This window comes from Protopterus annectens, chromosome 16.part0 (genome assembly GCF_019279795.1).
Source record: "Protopterus annectens isolate FY-2018-M chromosome 16.part0, PAN1.0, whole genome shotgun sequence".
NCBI lineage: Eukaryota > Metazoa > Chordata > Ceratodontiformes > Protopteridae > Protopterus > Protopterus annectens.
Window position 1 is genome coordinate 376,454,551 of NC_056750.1, and position 17,158 is coordinate 376,471,708.

The following is a 17,158-nucleotide window of genomic DNA, read 5'->3' on the forward strand; positions in this document are numbered from 1 at the left end:
TTAGTAATCCCTCAAGTGACCTGCATACAATATGCAGATGATTCCATGCTCATATGTTCTGCCAACTCCACATCCGAACTACAATCTCTAACCCAGACAGTATTTAACGCAGTTGAGACTTGGTTTTTGAAACATTGTCTCATTTTGAACACCAAAAAAAACAAGCTCTTACTCTTCACACCTAACAGTAAGTCCCCCCCCACCCTATAAATTTCTCTATCAAATCGAATAATGGCGCCCTTATAACCCCTGACTTTACCACCAAACTGTTAGGAATCATAATTGACAATAACCTTACCTTTGATAACCATATAAATAACACTATAAAAACCGTAAATAGAAAATTGGGCTCCCTATATAGAATAAAACCCTTCTTAACACCAACAGCCAGAACTACAATTGCCCACTCCCATCTAATCTCCACTCTTCTTTATGCTTCCCCCATTTATACCAACCTAAATAAAAATAATATCACTAAGCTAGCCAACACTTATAACAATATTGCCAGGTTTGCCACTGGGAACCCATTTACAGCTCACCACTGTCTGAACCTACAGCAGCTAGACTGGCTTGAACTAAAAAACATTCTGATACTTTCCCAACTTACCATTGTCCATAGGATATTCTACCAACCTAACAACACACTGATACTGTTTGACCTTATTGCCCCCTATGCTAAACCTCAATTCCTTATGCTCTTCTACTAAACTACTGGCTAGCACTACCAAGTCTAATAACTTGGCAGGCGACTCCTTGTTTTCTAATACCACTGGAAAATATTGGAACCTGTTGCCATCAGATCTAACTGTACTTCCCTCCTTTCCACTCTTTAAACATAGGCTCAAGCAACATCTTAAAACACACTGGTTATGCCCTTGCTATTACCCTGACTAATCTTCTGCTTTCTCTGTTGCCTATCTCTATACTGCCTCCCTTTGCCAGTTAATACTGCTTACCCCTTGGGAAGTAGTAACTGTCTTAAATTATTGTTACAACTAGGAGATGAATTAACCTTTGAACGTATTGTAAACTACCTCACATATCTTAATGTTAGAGTGTCTTATCCTTTTTAGGCATTGTGCTTCACAAATAGTATAAATATCTTTAGCAAATGCTGTCTGATTATTTTAACATCATTTTCTTGTATATTTGTGTATGATAATCGTTTTGTATGTTGTGTTGCACAAATAGTACAAGTTCTTTAGCTAATGCTCTCTGATTATTTTTAACATAATTTTTCTTTTATAATTGTGCATGATAATCTTTTTGTATGTTACTGTTAGAGCTTTTCTCCATGGGCCTCTGCTGAAAATGGAAATATATCCAGTTGGACTAGCCCGGTTAACAAATGTAAAATAAGTAAATAAATAAATAAATATAATATTGGTGTTGTTAGGACAGCATATGATACAATTACCACAAAACTCATTTATCTCACCAATGAAGGACTAATGAGTAACAATTTATTTGAATTCCTCCAGCTCTCGCACTCAAGGCTCCCCTGTTTCTTTGGTATCCTGAAACCCAATAAAAACATCCAAGATCTCCCATACAAACTAGTTATTGCAAGTGGAGGAAGTATCACTGAGCCCATCTCCATATATCTAGAAGTCCAAATCAAGCCTTTAGCAGAGAAAAATAGATCATTTATCCTTGACATTTCAGACTTTCTAAAGAAAATGAAGGACATTCTTTTGACTGTCAATGAGATCCTCATCACCATCGATGTAGAAGGCTTCTTCTGGAAAACAGTTATTTCAAATTCAGAGACAGATACTTCAGATAGACCAATGGCAAAGCGATGGGCTTGGCCATGGCCCCAAGCTTCACAAATACTGCATTAGGGAAATGGGAAAAGGATTACATCTGCAACTCCCCACATTTCCAAAGAATGAAATGTTACTCAAGGTTCATCAATGACATTTTCATCATTTGGAATGGAAAGCAGACCCAACTTGGCAAGTTCCTGCAATATATCAACAAATCCACCCCATTCCTCAAATTCACCACTAACCACAATAAAGAAACAGTAAATTTCCTTGATGTTCAGGTCAGCAAATCACCTGTCAACAACAAACTTACCAACAATTTATACCACAAACCCACCAGAGTCAACCTACTTCTGCACCCAAGTAGCATGCATCCCTTCAAGACTAAAATGAACATCATCAACTCCCAAAGCTTGAGGATGGCATGGCTCTCTAAAGAACTGTCTGACTTTACCAGGAACATCATAAACTTAGAAAAGGATTTTCTCGCCAAAGGATACAGCTCAAAACTTATAAAAGAAATACTAGATCCAATTATTTTTAGCAAAGCTATGGACCCGAACTTTCCTGATAACATCAACCTCCACAACCTAGGACTCCACAGGCATCTCAGAAAAAACAGTAATGACAGGGAGAAATACAACATCAGTATGATTATGACATACTCTACGGATTTTCAAGAGCTCAAGAAAACCATCACCAAGAATTGAATTATTATCCAGGACAATAACACACTTGGCAAAATACTTCCACCTAAACCTAGGTTTACTGCACTTGAAACAAAAAAAATTCTATAGATGTAAATCCTACAGACACTGCAGCACCAAATGTGTGGTCTATAAAGTACATTGCTCAAATGCCAGGATTTTTACATTGGCAAAACTATCAATAAACGTAAAATTCAGATTGAAAGACATTACATGGATATCACAGGACTCACCTTATAGTGCTTTAGCAAAGCATGCGAAGGATAATTAGGGCCACAACATGTTTTCCTTCCTTATCGAACAGCTAACTGAAGATCCATATGAAGGCAAAATCAGTGCTAGACTAGAAAAAAATGGAAGTAGAATGGCAAGTCAGGCTCCAAGGCAACATCTGCCCTGGCCTAAACACAACAGTGTCTTTTAACTGCATACTAAATCTAAGAAAACTGGACCATTATTTAAACTGTTCACCTGTAACACATTTCTGGATCCCTAAGTTCCCCAGGACTTTAAGTTGATATGGACTAGTTGTATATTTTTTTTGTCATTGATATCCAATATAGGATGTCTTCCAGTATAGCTATATTGTTGCCAGGAGGGATGTAGAGGACAGTATATATTTGTTTATTTTCAGGAATGTAACAAGAAACTCTGCTGAATTAAATATTGTATTGGTTTGTTATAGAGGGAAATGTTATAACTGTTGGGAAATATTAAAGCGATATTACCACTTTTTCTCTTTATGTGGTCATTAAGAATGAAGATATAGCTGGGGGAGGGTGTAATTTCAGAGTTGTTTATGCTGGGTTTAAGCCAAGTTTCAGTTATAGTGAGAATATCAGGCTTGTGTTGGGTAATCTAGGCATGTAGTTCAGTAGTTTTATTTCTTATGTTTCTAAAATTTATAGAGTCAAAAGGTAGAAAACAGTGATTTGGTGTTGATCATAATGAAGTTACAGTCATATCTGGAAGAGAATTGTCTTAATGCCAATTGTGTGGGGCCAGGATTAGGGCAAATATCTCCTCCTAGGAGAATTTTAATGTATTGAGATATTACTGACTCTTGTTTTTACAGATTATTTTTCCACTTAATTTTATTTTGATTTAAGTTGAAATGGAGTTAATCAGTCTGTATTTGGGGTAAAGGTGTGATGTGTGGAGAATTTCGGGAGGAAGTATGGATAGTTGGTTGGGACAGATTTGAAGGGATGTTGTGAGCCATTAATGAGTCAGTAGGAGGGGAAGAAGAATAGAGGATAAACTCAGGAGTAGCATGATTATATAAATGAATATGTATTTTATTGACGGTAGATAGTCAGGAAGTAGGAATCAAGAAGGATTCAAGAATTTGCAGGGCTGTAGTATATTTTGTAGTAGTGGTGTCTGAAAGCTTGTAGAAGGCAAGTACAAAGGAGGTTTTTTTTTCTATGAAGAAAGAGAGTTAGGTTGCCCTGTTATATTCTCTCATGTTTCTGAAATGTGAGAAATAGAGTGGTTTGAAAGGATAGATATGAGAATGCAGTTAAAATAGGAAGTAATGAGGGTTTATTTTGGGAAGGAAGAAGTGGAAATGTAGAAGGATCGATAGGTACTGTTGGGGATGGGACTTAGTATGAATGGATATAGTACAAAGCAGAATAGAATGGAGAAAGGTTGTTGGCAATGATGCTAAATGTTTGATGGAATTTGAGAAATAAAAAAAAAACATGAGGGTTTGTATGCTACTAGTAAGGTTGTTTGTGGAGGGTTAGGGAATGGGTGTCACAGGTGAAATGTGTATGTGGGAAGTATGATGATGAGGGAATGGATGGGAATTGGAGGTTGTGTAGCAGGCATCCCATTATCAGGACAATTGTTATAAAGAGCAATGAGTTTATAGCCAGTACAAAGCAATTAACAAGGAGGCACAAAGTGGAACAGGTTTTCTTTCATTTACTAAATGCTGAAATCAGGAAGCTAGGAAGGCTAAGTAACTTGCATGTACAGTGTAATCAATTGCTCAAGAGAAGGCACAGTGGCCAACTTAGTAAGTGGTCCTTAGAGGGCATGGACTATTGGGGGGATATCACAGCCACTTTCCAGCTCAGGGCAGGCAGATATTTGATGAGTTAAAGTTATTATGCAGCAGGACTCTTCATGTTAAAATTACTTACGTTACACAATAACAATGTTTTTTTTTGTAAACATTCAGGAGTTGGGCCTTGTGGCAGAGCTCCTGCAATATCGGGGTCAGGATTGGAGGTAGTGACTACAGGCTATTGCAAAATGACAATCTTCTCAGTAAAAACTTTCTGAAGATGGGCCTTGTTGCAGAGTTCCTGCAATACCGGCCACAGGATTGGATGTAGTGACCACCAGGTTATTTCACAATGACAACATTCTCTGTGAAAACTTTCATGAGTTGGGCTTTGTGACAGGGCTTCTGCAATATTGGGGTCAGAACTGGATGTTTTCACCATAGGCTATTGCACTATGACAGAGTTGTCAGTGAAATCTTTCTGGAGTTGAGCCTTGTGGCAGAGCTCCTGGAATATCGGTGTCAGGATTTGCTGTAGTGACCACAGGCTCTGCATTGTGAAGGAAGATGGTGACTGAGTGGAAGTAGAGACCAGAGTGACTCATATGTATTTGTTAACTAGGTAGGCCTTCTGCACATGTATCCCTTTCCACGGGCGACTCAGCAGCAATGCGTGGTTAAGCAACTTGCTCAGTCACACAATAGCCAAGTGGACATGGAAGGAATCAAACCCTGTATCATTGGGTTCAGGAAGCAGCTCATTAACAGCTCAGAGCCTTAATCTTTTCAGTTGACAGGCTATCTACTTTTGTTTATTTGTATTTTGTTTACTGAGATGTTCAGCTATGTCTTGGCCCAGACTCACTGGAGGCCCACAGAGAAAAACTGTGCTGCATACTAAATAACATAAATTAATAGCTTCATTTACTTAGGAAAATTGAACAAGATCAGACATGGAGAAATTATTCAGGCAGCAGATTAAGCAATACAGAAAAGAATACAGTGCTTTCTTAAATAACAATAGTAGCACATGAAAATGTTATTATATATGCTATTTGTATTTGTGCAGTAAGGTCATTCTCAAGTCTAGATACAACCGTTTTATTGTATGTAGAATTTGCTAAATGGTATGTCTGTAAGTTCCCCTTGACATCAGATTACTTTTTCAAGTAGCTTAGTACTGCTGTTTGTATTTATTTATTTTTTTTGCTTCTGCAGGTATTTGTCAATTTTGCCAAAAAGCAAAGTGATAACTTGGAACAGCAGGAAACTACTCCAAATGGAAGTGTCCAGTCACCTGTCAAACGAATCCTTAGCCTGTTAAGACCAAAGCCACCTACCACTGAGCTGAGAGCACTTGTTGTAGAAGAACCAGAGGAACTCGAAAGTGATGATGAAGGCCTGATCAGTTTTGAGGAGGAAAGAGTAAGTGGAGAGAACAAACAAATAACTGAAAAGGTTGTCACTGTATTTATTTGTACCTTTCTGAGTTACAGAGGGCACGCCAAATAGCATTTTGGTCGTTACTAAGTCAATATAGATGCTGCTTAAAATGAATTGGAACAATGATGCATGGCTTCCAGTGGCTGTGTTAGTATCAACTGAAGCTGCCTATTTACTACCACACGTGTGGTAATTTTTTGTAGTCCTCTTTCCTCCTTATCTCTGCAAAAAGTTGTCGTTTTTGACTACTGTAACCAAAGGCTAATTTGCAGGTTGTTTCTGATTAGCCTGATGGACAGAAAAGAATTCTGATTGACCTAGGTCTAGCTAGGCTGTTTTTATGATAGACAAGCATGAGGATCTAAGTAGAACACGCACGGCATGTTTAACAGAGCGATGTTCATATGTAGTACATAACATGAGTAGACCTTTTTCACAAATTTTTTCCCCAGTGGAGCATTGACTGGCACTGATGACTATCCTCAGTCTCAGATGCCAGGAGTCATACCTGACCCCCCTTTTGGACCGAGGACATGCAGCATGTGTTTACTAGAGCCATGCTCATGTAGTAGCTGTCTTGATCAGAACCGAGTAGGACATGGTACAGAATATTTACTAGAACAATATTCATACGTAGTAACTGATATAAGCATGTCAGCTGCTAGTAAGTCTGCACTGTGAAGTGCCCTATATGTACCTGTACACACTTTTCCATATTGCCTGCTGTTTATAAAACCTCATATAGCCTTTTTATGTACTGCTTTTTCTTTTTTTGTATTTTTTAAAGACAAGGAAAAGTGTTTGTGTGTGCGTTGGGGATGTATACTTTTCATCGGTTCATAGATGAATGCTAGGCTAACTGTCCTGAAGGGTTAGTTTAAGCCTAGTCAATAACTGGAGGACAGAATCAAATCCTGTACCTTGTGTTTATGAAGTAAGGATACTAACCATTATGTCAAACCCACCCACCCTTAGTTTTCGACCTATTGGGCACTCTACAAACACCAAGAGGCGCTCAACCAAAACATTTTTATTTTAGTCTATAAAGCAGGCCCTATCTCCATGCACTCCTTCAGTGCTCTAGATTTGTCTTTAGTTATATTGAAAGCTATTTCAACAAGTGTGTTTGAGGGCAGAACTGCCCAGTGAGATGCACAGAAATAAAACTATATTCTGCCTTGTACCAGTCTGTGATGCCAAGGCCTTTGAACTATACATTAATTTCGGTTAAGTATCATTCAGAGTTGTTTTAGTCCGGCTTCAAAGTAAGACACACATCTAAAGAGGTGAAGAAAGTGAAAAAGAGAGTATTTTGAAACCTCCCTCAAGAAAAATAGAAGTTCCTGCGTTATTATGGAATGTCAGTGGCATAAAAAAGTAAAAGACCATCACCCTTTTTTTTCTGTCATCTATTTTAGTCATGGTGTGGGTTCATAAATCAAACTAGTCACATGAATGCCAAAAAAAAAGTAATCTCTTGCACACAATCCATTTGTCATCACAATTGTAATTGCTCTTAGCATTAGCTTTCACACACCTGTCTACTTGTTATGGCCTGTTGTATGATGAGGAAGTCCAGCTACAAGTGTCTGATGACCTACAGAGATTTAGACTCATAGGGATGTGTTCCTCTTTCTTCACAACTGTCTTCTTTAGTGGCTTTGAACTGACCAAGACATTAATGGCCACAGTACACTAAACAGTGATACAAACTTCTGAGTATATCTTATTGACTTATTCAGTGAAAGCTTCATCGAAGAAATTGTTGCCTGTATGCCCTTTTTTTTATAATGAATGGCTTCTTAATGCACTTAACGCCAGACTCCATGATTTTTGCTTGAGACAGGGCCTCGTATTTTTCACCTAGTTGTACTGCCTGTCTGTCAGACCAGATTATATTTCAGCTCACCTCCCCTTCTTCTCATTAAAATCCCTTATCAATTTTCACATTGATGAGGAAAGTTCCAGAATTATTCTACTGATGCTATAAGGAGGCCAGCCAGATGTGGGACTTGTGGAGGCCTGTCTGAATAGTCTTTCATTATGGACAAAGTTCAGGCACACTTTGACCTTAGGTAGTAGTTCAAACACTATTGGGGACTCCTTGGGTGGAGGCAAAGGGATAAGGGAGCTGGTATTTTATCCATACTATTGAAGACCATCTCTAAACTGTTCACTGAACAGCTCCCCCCCCCCCCCTAGGTTTGGTACCCTGCCAGTCGCTTTATTAAAGTTTAAATGTAAGTTTGCTTCTCAGTCCCTTTTTAATATAATGCTGTGGTCTCCTAGTAAATGACCTATATGGCATGACCTTCTTTTTATGAACTCATTCTCCTTTTAGAGTAGTGCCCTAAATAATCCAGAATTATTTCCTTCACTGGTGATTCTACAATGATTATTACAGCTGAAGTTTAAATGAAACATCAGACATTTTCAGCATCCATCTTGCCTATTCTCTCTCATGTTAATACAGGCATCTTGACTGGTAAATTGCAGCCATCCTACCTACAATGTCATCATAAATTGCCTGTCTCTTCACCTATATCCTTATCTTTTTTCTCATCACTACAATCACTTCACTTGAGTGGAAATCTAATTATTTATCTTACCAATAGCATTACAAGCCCATTGCGGAGCTTACCTCCTTAGATTAAAATCTAGAAAAAAATGCTCTTTAAACAAATCTTAGGTTAAGTTAAATAATAGGAGAAAACGGTTTACTATCATTATTTCGACTCACACTCAGTCGACCGCAGTATGTTTGACAACGGAAAATCAAACACAGCAATATCGAACTTTAAAAGCAAGCCTAGGAACAGGTTTTAACATGGGTCGAGATAGGGGTTCACTGCTATTGACGAACTACAAACCTCGCCCCTATCTCGACCCATGTTAAAACCCATTCCTAGGCTTGCTTTTAAAGTTCGATATTGTTGTGGTTGACTTTCCATTGTCGAACATAGTGCAGTCGACCGAGTGTGAGTCAAAATAATGATAGCAAACCATAGAAAATATGTCAGTCGCAAAAAACTTTCAAGTTCGGTTTCAGCAGCATAACAAGCCTTTTCAGGCAACAGACCTTATTATTAAAATCTTTATAAAGGCTGCTTAACACATACCATCTTTGCCATTCTGAAGAGACCTGTTGATTTTGTCATTAATAACTCGCCATCAAGAGGTTTAGCATTATACTGATGGGAGATATAGCCCCCCCCCATTAAGCAGATGTTTCACACACATTCCATGTGAAAAGTTGCTGTCATCCATGCAGTCATCTAACCTGTTGTTACAGGTTGCCAGGAAAGTACTTGATTAAGTAAAGGAAGTCATTATCTCATTATCTTGTACTCTGATAAGTGCAATTCTTCAAAACCGACTTGTTTTCATTAACAGTTTATTGAACCATATCAGCTTGTATTGTGAAAGTCTGGTGCATTGCAGTTGCGTTTTGTTTCTTATGTGTGGTGCACTATAGAGTTTTGTTTCACTTTCCCACTTTTTTTTTTTATTGTGAAGTTGATATACATAAGTAAAGAAGGCATAGGGGCATAAAGGTGAAGGGGTTGGGGTTGGCTATGTTTTTCAGAGTTTTTATGCATAATTTTTTACTTTTGCTTCTCAATTTAGAAAATTGTTGAATCATAACTTACCTTATGATGACTCAGCCAAACATAGGAAAACCAAAGCGAGCCTTTTGCATAAAGGGAGGATATGTTGGGTTGGATCTACTTCATATTATCCTATTACCAGATAATAGAACATCACAACAGCGAGACGATTACCACAAAAAAATCACATAAGCGAAAGTTTAAAACTGCGAATCCCATAACATTGAAAATGGTAAAACAACCAAACCTATCATTTTTACCTACATTCACTTTTGCGGAGGGCTATGCCCCCTGCACCTACCACCCCCCTGCAAATTAAATATATCAACTCTAAGATAACACTATTTTGATGGAAACAAAACTGTTCTCCATTTTAAGGAGTGCCTCGAGTGAGTGCATTTTGAGATTTAGACTTCTAGCATTGAGTAGCATTACCCTCGGTTTTTGCTTGCCTGTTCCTGTTATAGTGGTGAATTTGTCATTTGAACCTTGCCTAAAAAAGCCACTATAGGGTCGGCAAGAGCCTTTGCCAGTATCCAGAATCCCAGTGGTGACAGGTGCAGGCCATCTCTGGCAAAGCATTGGGGTCTGTTGACCATGTCGTCCCAGGCAGACAGATACTGGATCCACTTAGAATGACACCAGAAGTTTAGCCAATTGTTGAAGTCAATCATTTTGTCCTTGTACTGCAGTATCATTCTGGGCGATGGCAGGATGCTACTCATAGCTAGGGTCATACCTGCCTGGACTACAAGATCGGAGAGTTCTTCCATGTCTCTTTTCATGTAGTTCAGGGAGGTACATCTCAGGTCATTCACACCAACATGGACAATCACAGAGTCATATTTGTAATTGTTGTGGAGTGATCTGAGTGTGTAGGTAATGTGGCAGATCCTGGCACCCAACAGGCAGCTGACAGTGACCTTCTCCTTGTTTAGCCTGGTGAGTGGGACATCAGTGTGCCTGACTGTAGAGTCACCTATGACTAGTGTGATGGGTACGTTGTTTTGCCTTATGGACTGTGGTTGAGTGGCACACTGAGTCTGTGGGCTGTGTGTCATTTGGGTTGTGTTGTTGGTGGGAGGTTGCTTGCGTTTCTGCTTTGGAGGTCTCTGTTGCTTGAGCAGATTATTATTGAGAGCCTCCGCAAATGTTTTTATCTTTCTATGTGTGGATTTTGGTGGTGTAGGTTTAGTGGGACTATGTGATGTGGTGTGGTGCAAGTGTTTAACTTCTCCTCTTGACTTTCAAGTTCAGTCTTGGTTGGAGAGAGCTTTACCTCCAGTTTGGCTAGGAGGAGAGGGTTGTCTGTGTACATGAGGCATTTGCTACATTGCCCCAAGATGCCCAGATTCATCAGATAGACAGGAGAGAACACTGGGAGCTGACCCTTGGACATGCCTGAATAAAAAAATATTTTCCTCTAGACAAGTGAGGAAAGTGAGTACAAGAGCTGTTTTCCTCTAAGCAAGTGAGGAAAGTAAGTACCAAAACTGTTTTCCTCTAGGTAATGAGGAAGAGTGAGTGCTGTAGTAATTTGTAGTTTATTTAGTGCTTACAACAAGTTCTGAACACGTGCTGAGCACTGATAAGCAAATTCAAGTGCTAAAACCAATAATCTGTATCTGGATCTTGTTGTAGATAGGCTACCTAGTGCTTACCACTCCCACTGATAAGCTAGAAGGCTTCCCTCCAACACAGAAAGGCTTGGGGCACAGAAGTTTACAAACAGTCCTGGATACAGCAAATCTGTATCTGGATTGGACTACTTACAGGAAAGGCAGAAAACAAGCTTGGAATTGATATATATATATATATATATATATATATATATATATATATATATATATATATTTTTTTTTTTTTTAAGAGGGTTGTCTTTCTCAAAAATGTGATTTTTCGTGCTTATGGTTTCAACGTTGCGACGTTTGATGATCTGGTAATACGATAAAATGAAGGGGATCCATTGGGTTAGATACCAGTCATACAAACAGAGATTGTTGATGTGGTATTATAGGCTTACATCTGTAGAGTGGGTGTTTCTTTTATCATTGGTTCGGTTTACATGAACGAGTCCAAAGAGTGTTGAGTCATTCGTAGCATGGAAGGCTAAGCAGACATCACACATAAGTAGCTAAGGTAGTAACACCAAGATATTTTGGGATACTTACGTATTATCGCAATCAGATTTTTCACTGCAGTAGCGGTTACTTCAAAATCATTTTATCAATTTGTTAAAGTTGTAAAAATTTCATATAATGTGTTATCTGTACCACAACAGTTACTTTTCTGGAGTATTACCAGTAACGACTGAGAGACATAGTGTTGTTGTTTATGCAGCATGTCGCTTATTACAAGTCCGCCTGCTGCACATTCCTTTTCTGAATATTGCTGGAAACAGCAGTTGGACATGAAATTCCACAGCTTAATTACAACCAACACTCCAGCAAGGAAGCCTGCATACACAAAATGTTTTCTCCTATCATTTCCTGCCTGATTAACGTCTGCTTGCAAATAACTTTACATTACCTTACAGTTGTTTTACTTTGTCAGAACCCCAAGCAGTGGTTTTGTAGTGCAGATACTTTGGATGAGCCTGGCAAAATGTCAAACCAAAACTAAATGAAACTGTACTACCAATATGAAGAGAAACATGGTTAGACTAAGTATTTCCTCAGCCAGTTAAGAGGCTGTTGACCCACGAATTACTTTGAATTTTTTGTGTAAATCATATGCCAACTTCGCAACAGTGAAAATCTGGTTGCAATAATACGCAAGTACCATTTTGGATAAAGAAACATTGAGGTCTGTCTAGTTGGTATAGGTGTTTAGAGCGATACATATCAAAGTAGCATTACAGTCAATGGCTGACCTAATAGAGGATGAATAAAGTGGGCTGTAACTTTTTTGAACCTTGTGGAGATCCTCAAAAGGATAAGCTATACAAGGTAAAGTATTTTCTAACTTTGACGTAGAAGTGGTGGTCAAAGTAGAGTTCATTATGTACTAAGGTTAAGTGACACTAGATTTACCAAAGAAACTCTTCTGCCTTTCTTGGATCAGAAAGTAAGCCCATGATTATCGCACAAAGCATTTGTCTGGTCCAACCTTTGCTGGAGAACTGATATTAGAATGGGATTTGATTACCACCCCCTCAGTTTGCAGTCATCAGTAAACTTTGTAAACCACAGTCTCTTGATAGTAGCATTATTGCCATAGACATGTATGCCATAGGGTAGAGAAACCAGGACAGAGCCCTATGAGACAATGCTGGTAGTTTTCTAACTAGAACAAATGTCTTTGCCATTAGCATCATGGGTTCTGTCATGTAGCCAGTTAGCTATGTGAATGTCTATAGATTAATATTGAGTTGGGAATGTTTGTCAATAATTATAGCTAGTGGATATTGTCAATGGCCATGGCAGGTTGAGAGTGGCACAGTTGACCATATGCCCCTTATCCATGGCCTTGGTAACCCTTTCACAAATTTCATCTAGGTTAAGCAGTAATGATCTACCTTTTATGAAGATGAACTCATGTGTAGCCAGTAATATAAGGTAATTAATATTGATGTTTGCAAGTTCAGCTATCATATGTTCCATAGCATTCCAACTAATACCAGACTGATAGGACAGTAATTCCCAGGATCAGTAGTAGGACTGCCTTTATGCAAAAACACTGGAAGAGCAATTCTCCAGACCTTCGGGATGTAACCAGTAGAGAGTGGAGGAGTCTTGCTTAGTGGGGTTAGTGCTTGTTACCAGATATAAAGGGAAGGTACAGGAACTAGTAGAATTGGTGTTTTTAATTTTGGCAAGTGCAAGACATTGTTGATTCAGACTAATTCTGGAATGTGAGGTGTGAGAAAGAATAAAAGGAAGGCAGGGGTGTGGAGGGAAAATAGAAGGAAATTTGTCTGAAATTATGTTAGCAATGTCCTTTGGGTCAGAGAAGTGGTATAATTTGAGATAAGTTCAGTATAGAATTGTGAGTTGCTTTTAAGCTTCCCAATATGTTTGAAAAAGGCCTCATTAAAGTCTTTTGATGTACTTGCAACTTTAAGTTCATAGTCTTCCTTGCATTTCCTAATGGAGAGCTTGTGACTTATTATTTATTTTATTTATTTATTGCAGTTTGGTAACTGGGAAAGTCCATTGGGCTAAGGTAGCCCGTTTTCAATGGAGGCCCAAGGAGAAAAGCTCCAGACAGAAAGACAATATTAAAAAAATATGCAAAAGTAATAACTAAGTACAGCATACAAGAGCAACAAATTAACTGCTCCAGACAGAAAGACAAATTTTAAAAACATTCAAATATAATAACTAAGTCCACCACTTTTAAGATATTTACAAGAACAACAAATTAATGCTCAATTAGTACATCATAATTATAGACAAAAGAATTATTTATGCAAAGGCTGAGTTTTGAGTAGGATAGGGTGGAGATAGGTGTCAGGATTCAGGTAGGATGAGTACAGGAGCATTCCCAGAGAGAGGAGAGATAAGAGTGGAATAAGGTTTTAAAGAAAGGGAGATTCTGGATAGTTCTAATGTGAGGGAGAGGAGAGTTCCATAATGTAGTAAGGGAGAAGGATAGTAATAGTTGCGCTGGTGAATGTAAAGGTTTGTAGAGTTCCAAGAGGGTTTGATTTGTGGATCTTAGTGTTCTGTGCGGCTGGTGAAGTTTTAAGGAAGAGGAGAGTGATGGACAGCTAGAGGGTTTAAAATGAGCTTGTGTGCTGTTGTTAGTTGAATGAAAGTTAGGTAGTTTGGGAGTTCCAACCAGTTTAGTGCATGGAGGGAGTTGCAATGATGAGTGGAGGATTTGGATCCTGTGGCAAACTTAGAAATGTTATTATAGCATGAGGATAGTTTAGATTTCAGGGTTGATTGGAGATTAGTGAGTAGTGGGGCTCCATACAGAAGGGAGGGGATGAGGTAGGTGGTAGATAGGAGTTGTCTAGATGAAAGAGAAAGGTAGCGTCTGTGACGATAAAGCATTCCTAGTTTTTGATGAGTTTTTTTATATTGGTTTGTAGGTGGATGTCAAACTTTAGCTGGTCATCAATAAGGACCCCAGAGGTTTTGCATGGGAAACTATTTAAGTAGATGTCTTGTTTAGACTGAGTATAGAGAAGGATGCTTTGTCACAGCAGTGTGTCTAGAAGGGGGAAAAAATCATTATTTTGGATTTGGAGGAATTAAGGACTAGATGGTTGTTAAGCATCCAGGACTCAGTGGAGGAGAAGGCCTCTTGAGTAAGGTTTATTAATTTGGGGAGAGTTTTGGTAGAGCAGATGATAGTAGAGTCATCTGCGTATTGCACGAGTTTAGCATTGGTGATTTTTTGGTCAAAGTCATTAATAAAAATATTAAGTAGTAAGGGACCCAATATAGAGCCTTGAGCAACACTTGTTGGGGTGTGAAGGAAAGAAGTACAGTTGTTCCATTTTACAGCTTGTTCCCTGGCTGAAAGATAGCTGGTGAACCATTTGATAGAAGAAGAAGAAAGGGAAGATGAGAGAGTTTAGAAAGGAGGAGCTTAAGGGAGACAGTATCGAAGGCCTTGGATAAGTCGAGGAGGAGGGTAGAAACTATATTACCAGAGTTACAAGCAGAGTTGATGATTTCGAGGAAGGAAAAGAGGGCAGTGGTGGTGCTGTGTCCTGGTCTAAACCCATGTTGTGTAGGAGTCAATAGCTGGTTGTCAAGGAGGTAGGGTAAACGTTGCAGGTGGATACATTTTAAGTATCAGGATAGCTACTGGGCGAAAGTTGGAGATTGAAAAGTTGTTACCTCCTTTGTGGAGGGGGATGATAAAGGCTTTTTTTCCAGAGGAGTGGTACGTAGTACTCCTGGATGGAGTGATTTATTAGGATGCTGATGGAAAGGGCTATGCCATCAGCGGCTAGTTTGAGAAAGTTGGATGGAATGTCATCTGGGGCATTAGAACAATGTTTTAATTTTAGTAGGAGTTTTTATAGTGTGGGTAGGAATGGATTTGAGTGTGAAAGGGGAGGACTGAGAGTTATTAGAGGTTGAAGCCATGGTTTCAGATATGTTGGAGGGGATATTATTAGGGAAAGATGAGGTGAGTTTGCGTATGGAATCAATGAAAAAGGAGTCAAATTGGGTAGCTAGGAGAAGGTCAGGCAAGTCTGGGTCAGGGCAAGGGCTCTCTTTCTTGGCTGGAGATAGTATTGATGTGATGCTATTCCAGAATTTGTGGGGGTTTGTTTTATGGTTGTTTTGAAGTTTGAGATAATAGGATTTACAGTCGATGGCTATTTGTTTCTTTACTTGATTTCGCAATTGCTTGTATTCAGCAAGAGAGTTGGGAGTTTTGAATTTTTGATAGTATTTCCAGGTTTTGTCTCAGAGATGCATAAGGATTTTTGTGTCTTTGGTTAGCCAGCGGGCTGTTTTGGATTTGAGTCTTCTGGTTCTGCAGGGGGGCAAAGCAGTTAAGAAGATCAGTGAAAACTGTATTGAAGTGTGAGACAGTAGCATCCAAAGGAAGGGACCTTAGAGGGTTCCAGTTTATCTGTTTTAAGGCACTGGAGAAGATTTGGGGGTTGAAGTTTTGTATGTTGCAGGTTGTAATGTGTTTGTGCTGAAGGAGGAGGGGGAATGGGAATGGTGTATGAAGGCAGGGAGATGGTAACTAAGGGAGTCAGGGAGAGTGCCACTATCAGAAATTCGGTTTGGGTGGGAGACTAGTATCCAGTCAAGGATGTTACCTGTGGTATAATCTTTATTTGGTCTTTTAGGAGTTTTGATTAGCTATGTGAATTGATATAGGTTAATGCTTTGAGAAGGGGTTGATGAATCAGTGGAAGACCAGTTAATATTAACATTGCCTAAGATTATTGTCTCATTATTTATACTGGTAGTAAACCAGGCGAGAATATCTTCCAGAAAAGGGATATTGTTACCAGGTGATATGTACAGGGTGGCAATGCATAAAGTTTTATTGTTGTTTACTTTGAGAAGGGCGATGGTTAGCTTGGCAGTGTCAAATGAGGGTATGGGCTTAGTATAGGGTGTTACTGTTAAGGAGGAGGAGAAGAGTAAGACTACTCCTCCATCTTTCTTTTGGGGTCTGTCACTTCTTATAAGTTTATAGTTTGGGGGTGTTATTTTGATATCTTTTATATGTGGCTTTAGCCAGGTTTCTGTGATAGAGAGAATATCAGGTTTGTTGTAGAAGATCCAGGCCTGAAAAGCAGGTATTTTATTACAAAGGCTCCTGGCATTAAGTATTGCAAGGAGAAGAGATTTGTGTGGAAGAGGTGAACTATTTGAGTTTGGTTTGGAAGTGGAGTTATGTGAAGGCCCTGGGTTAGGGTGTATATCTCCAGAGCGAAGGAGGATGGACACTAATTTAGAATAGAGTAAGGATAGGTATCTATGTTCTAAGGGGTTATAGGTTTGGGTATTAGAACCTATGGCGCTTAGTTTGGTAGGTATGAGAAGTGGTTTACAGGGAGCAAGGTACATTATGTTTTTAGAGGTGGGGAGAGACTTGGGTTGTTGAGGGCGATTATTTTTTAATATATATTGAAGTTGCGTGAAGGGGAGAAGAGTAATGGAACTGTGGGAGATTACTGAGGTA

At 39.0% G+C, this 17,158-nt stretch overlaps 1 protein-coding gene across 1 annotated transcript in view; it reads left to right on the plus strand.

The window, feature by feature from the left end:
• The window catches only part of ABCA2 (ATP binding cassette subfamily A member 2), a gene marked incomplete in the record, with an annotated part of 2,505,641 nt that overhangs the window by 2,455,375 nt on the left and 33,108 nt on the right, over window positions 1–17,158 (plus strand). Inside the window, 1 exon segment of the mRNA XM_044058216.1 lies at window positions 5,712–5,918. Coding sequence (XP_043914151.1) covers window positions 5,712–5,918 — 207 coding nt within the window.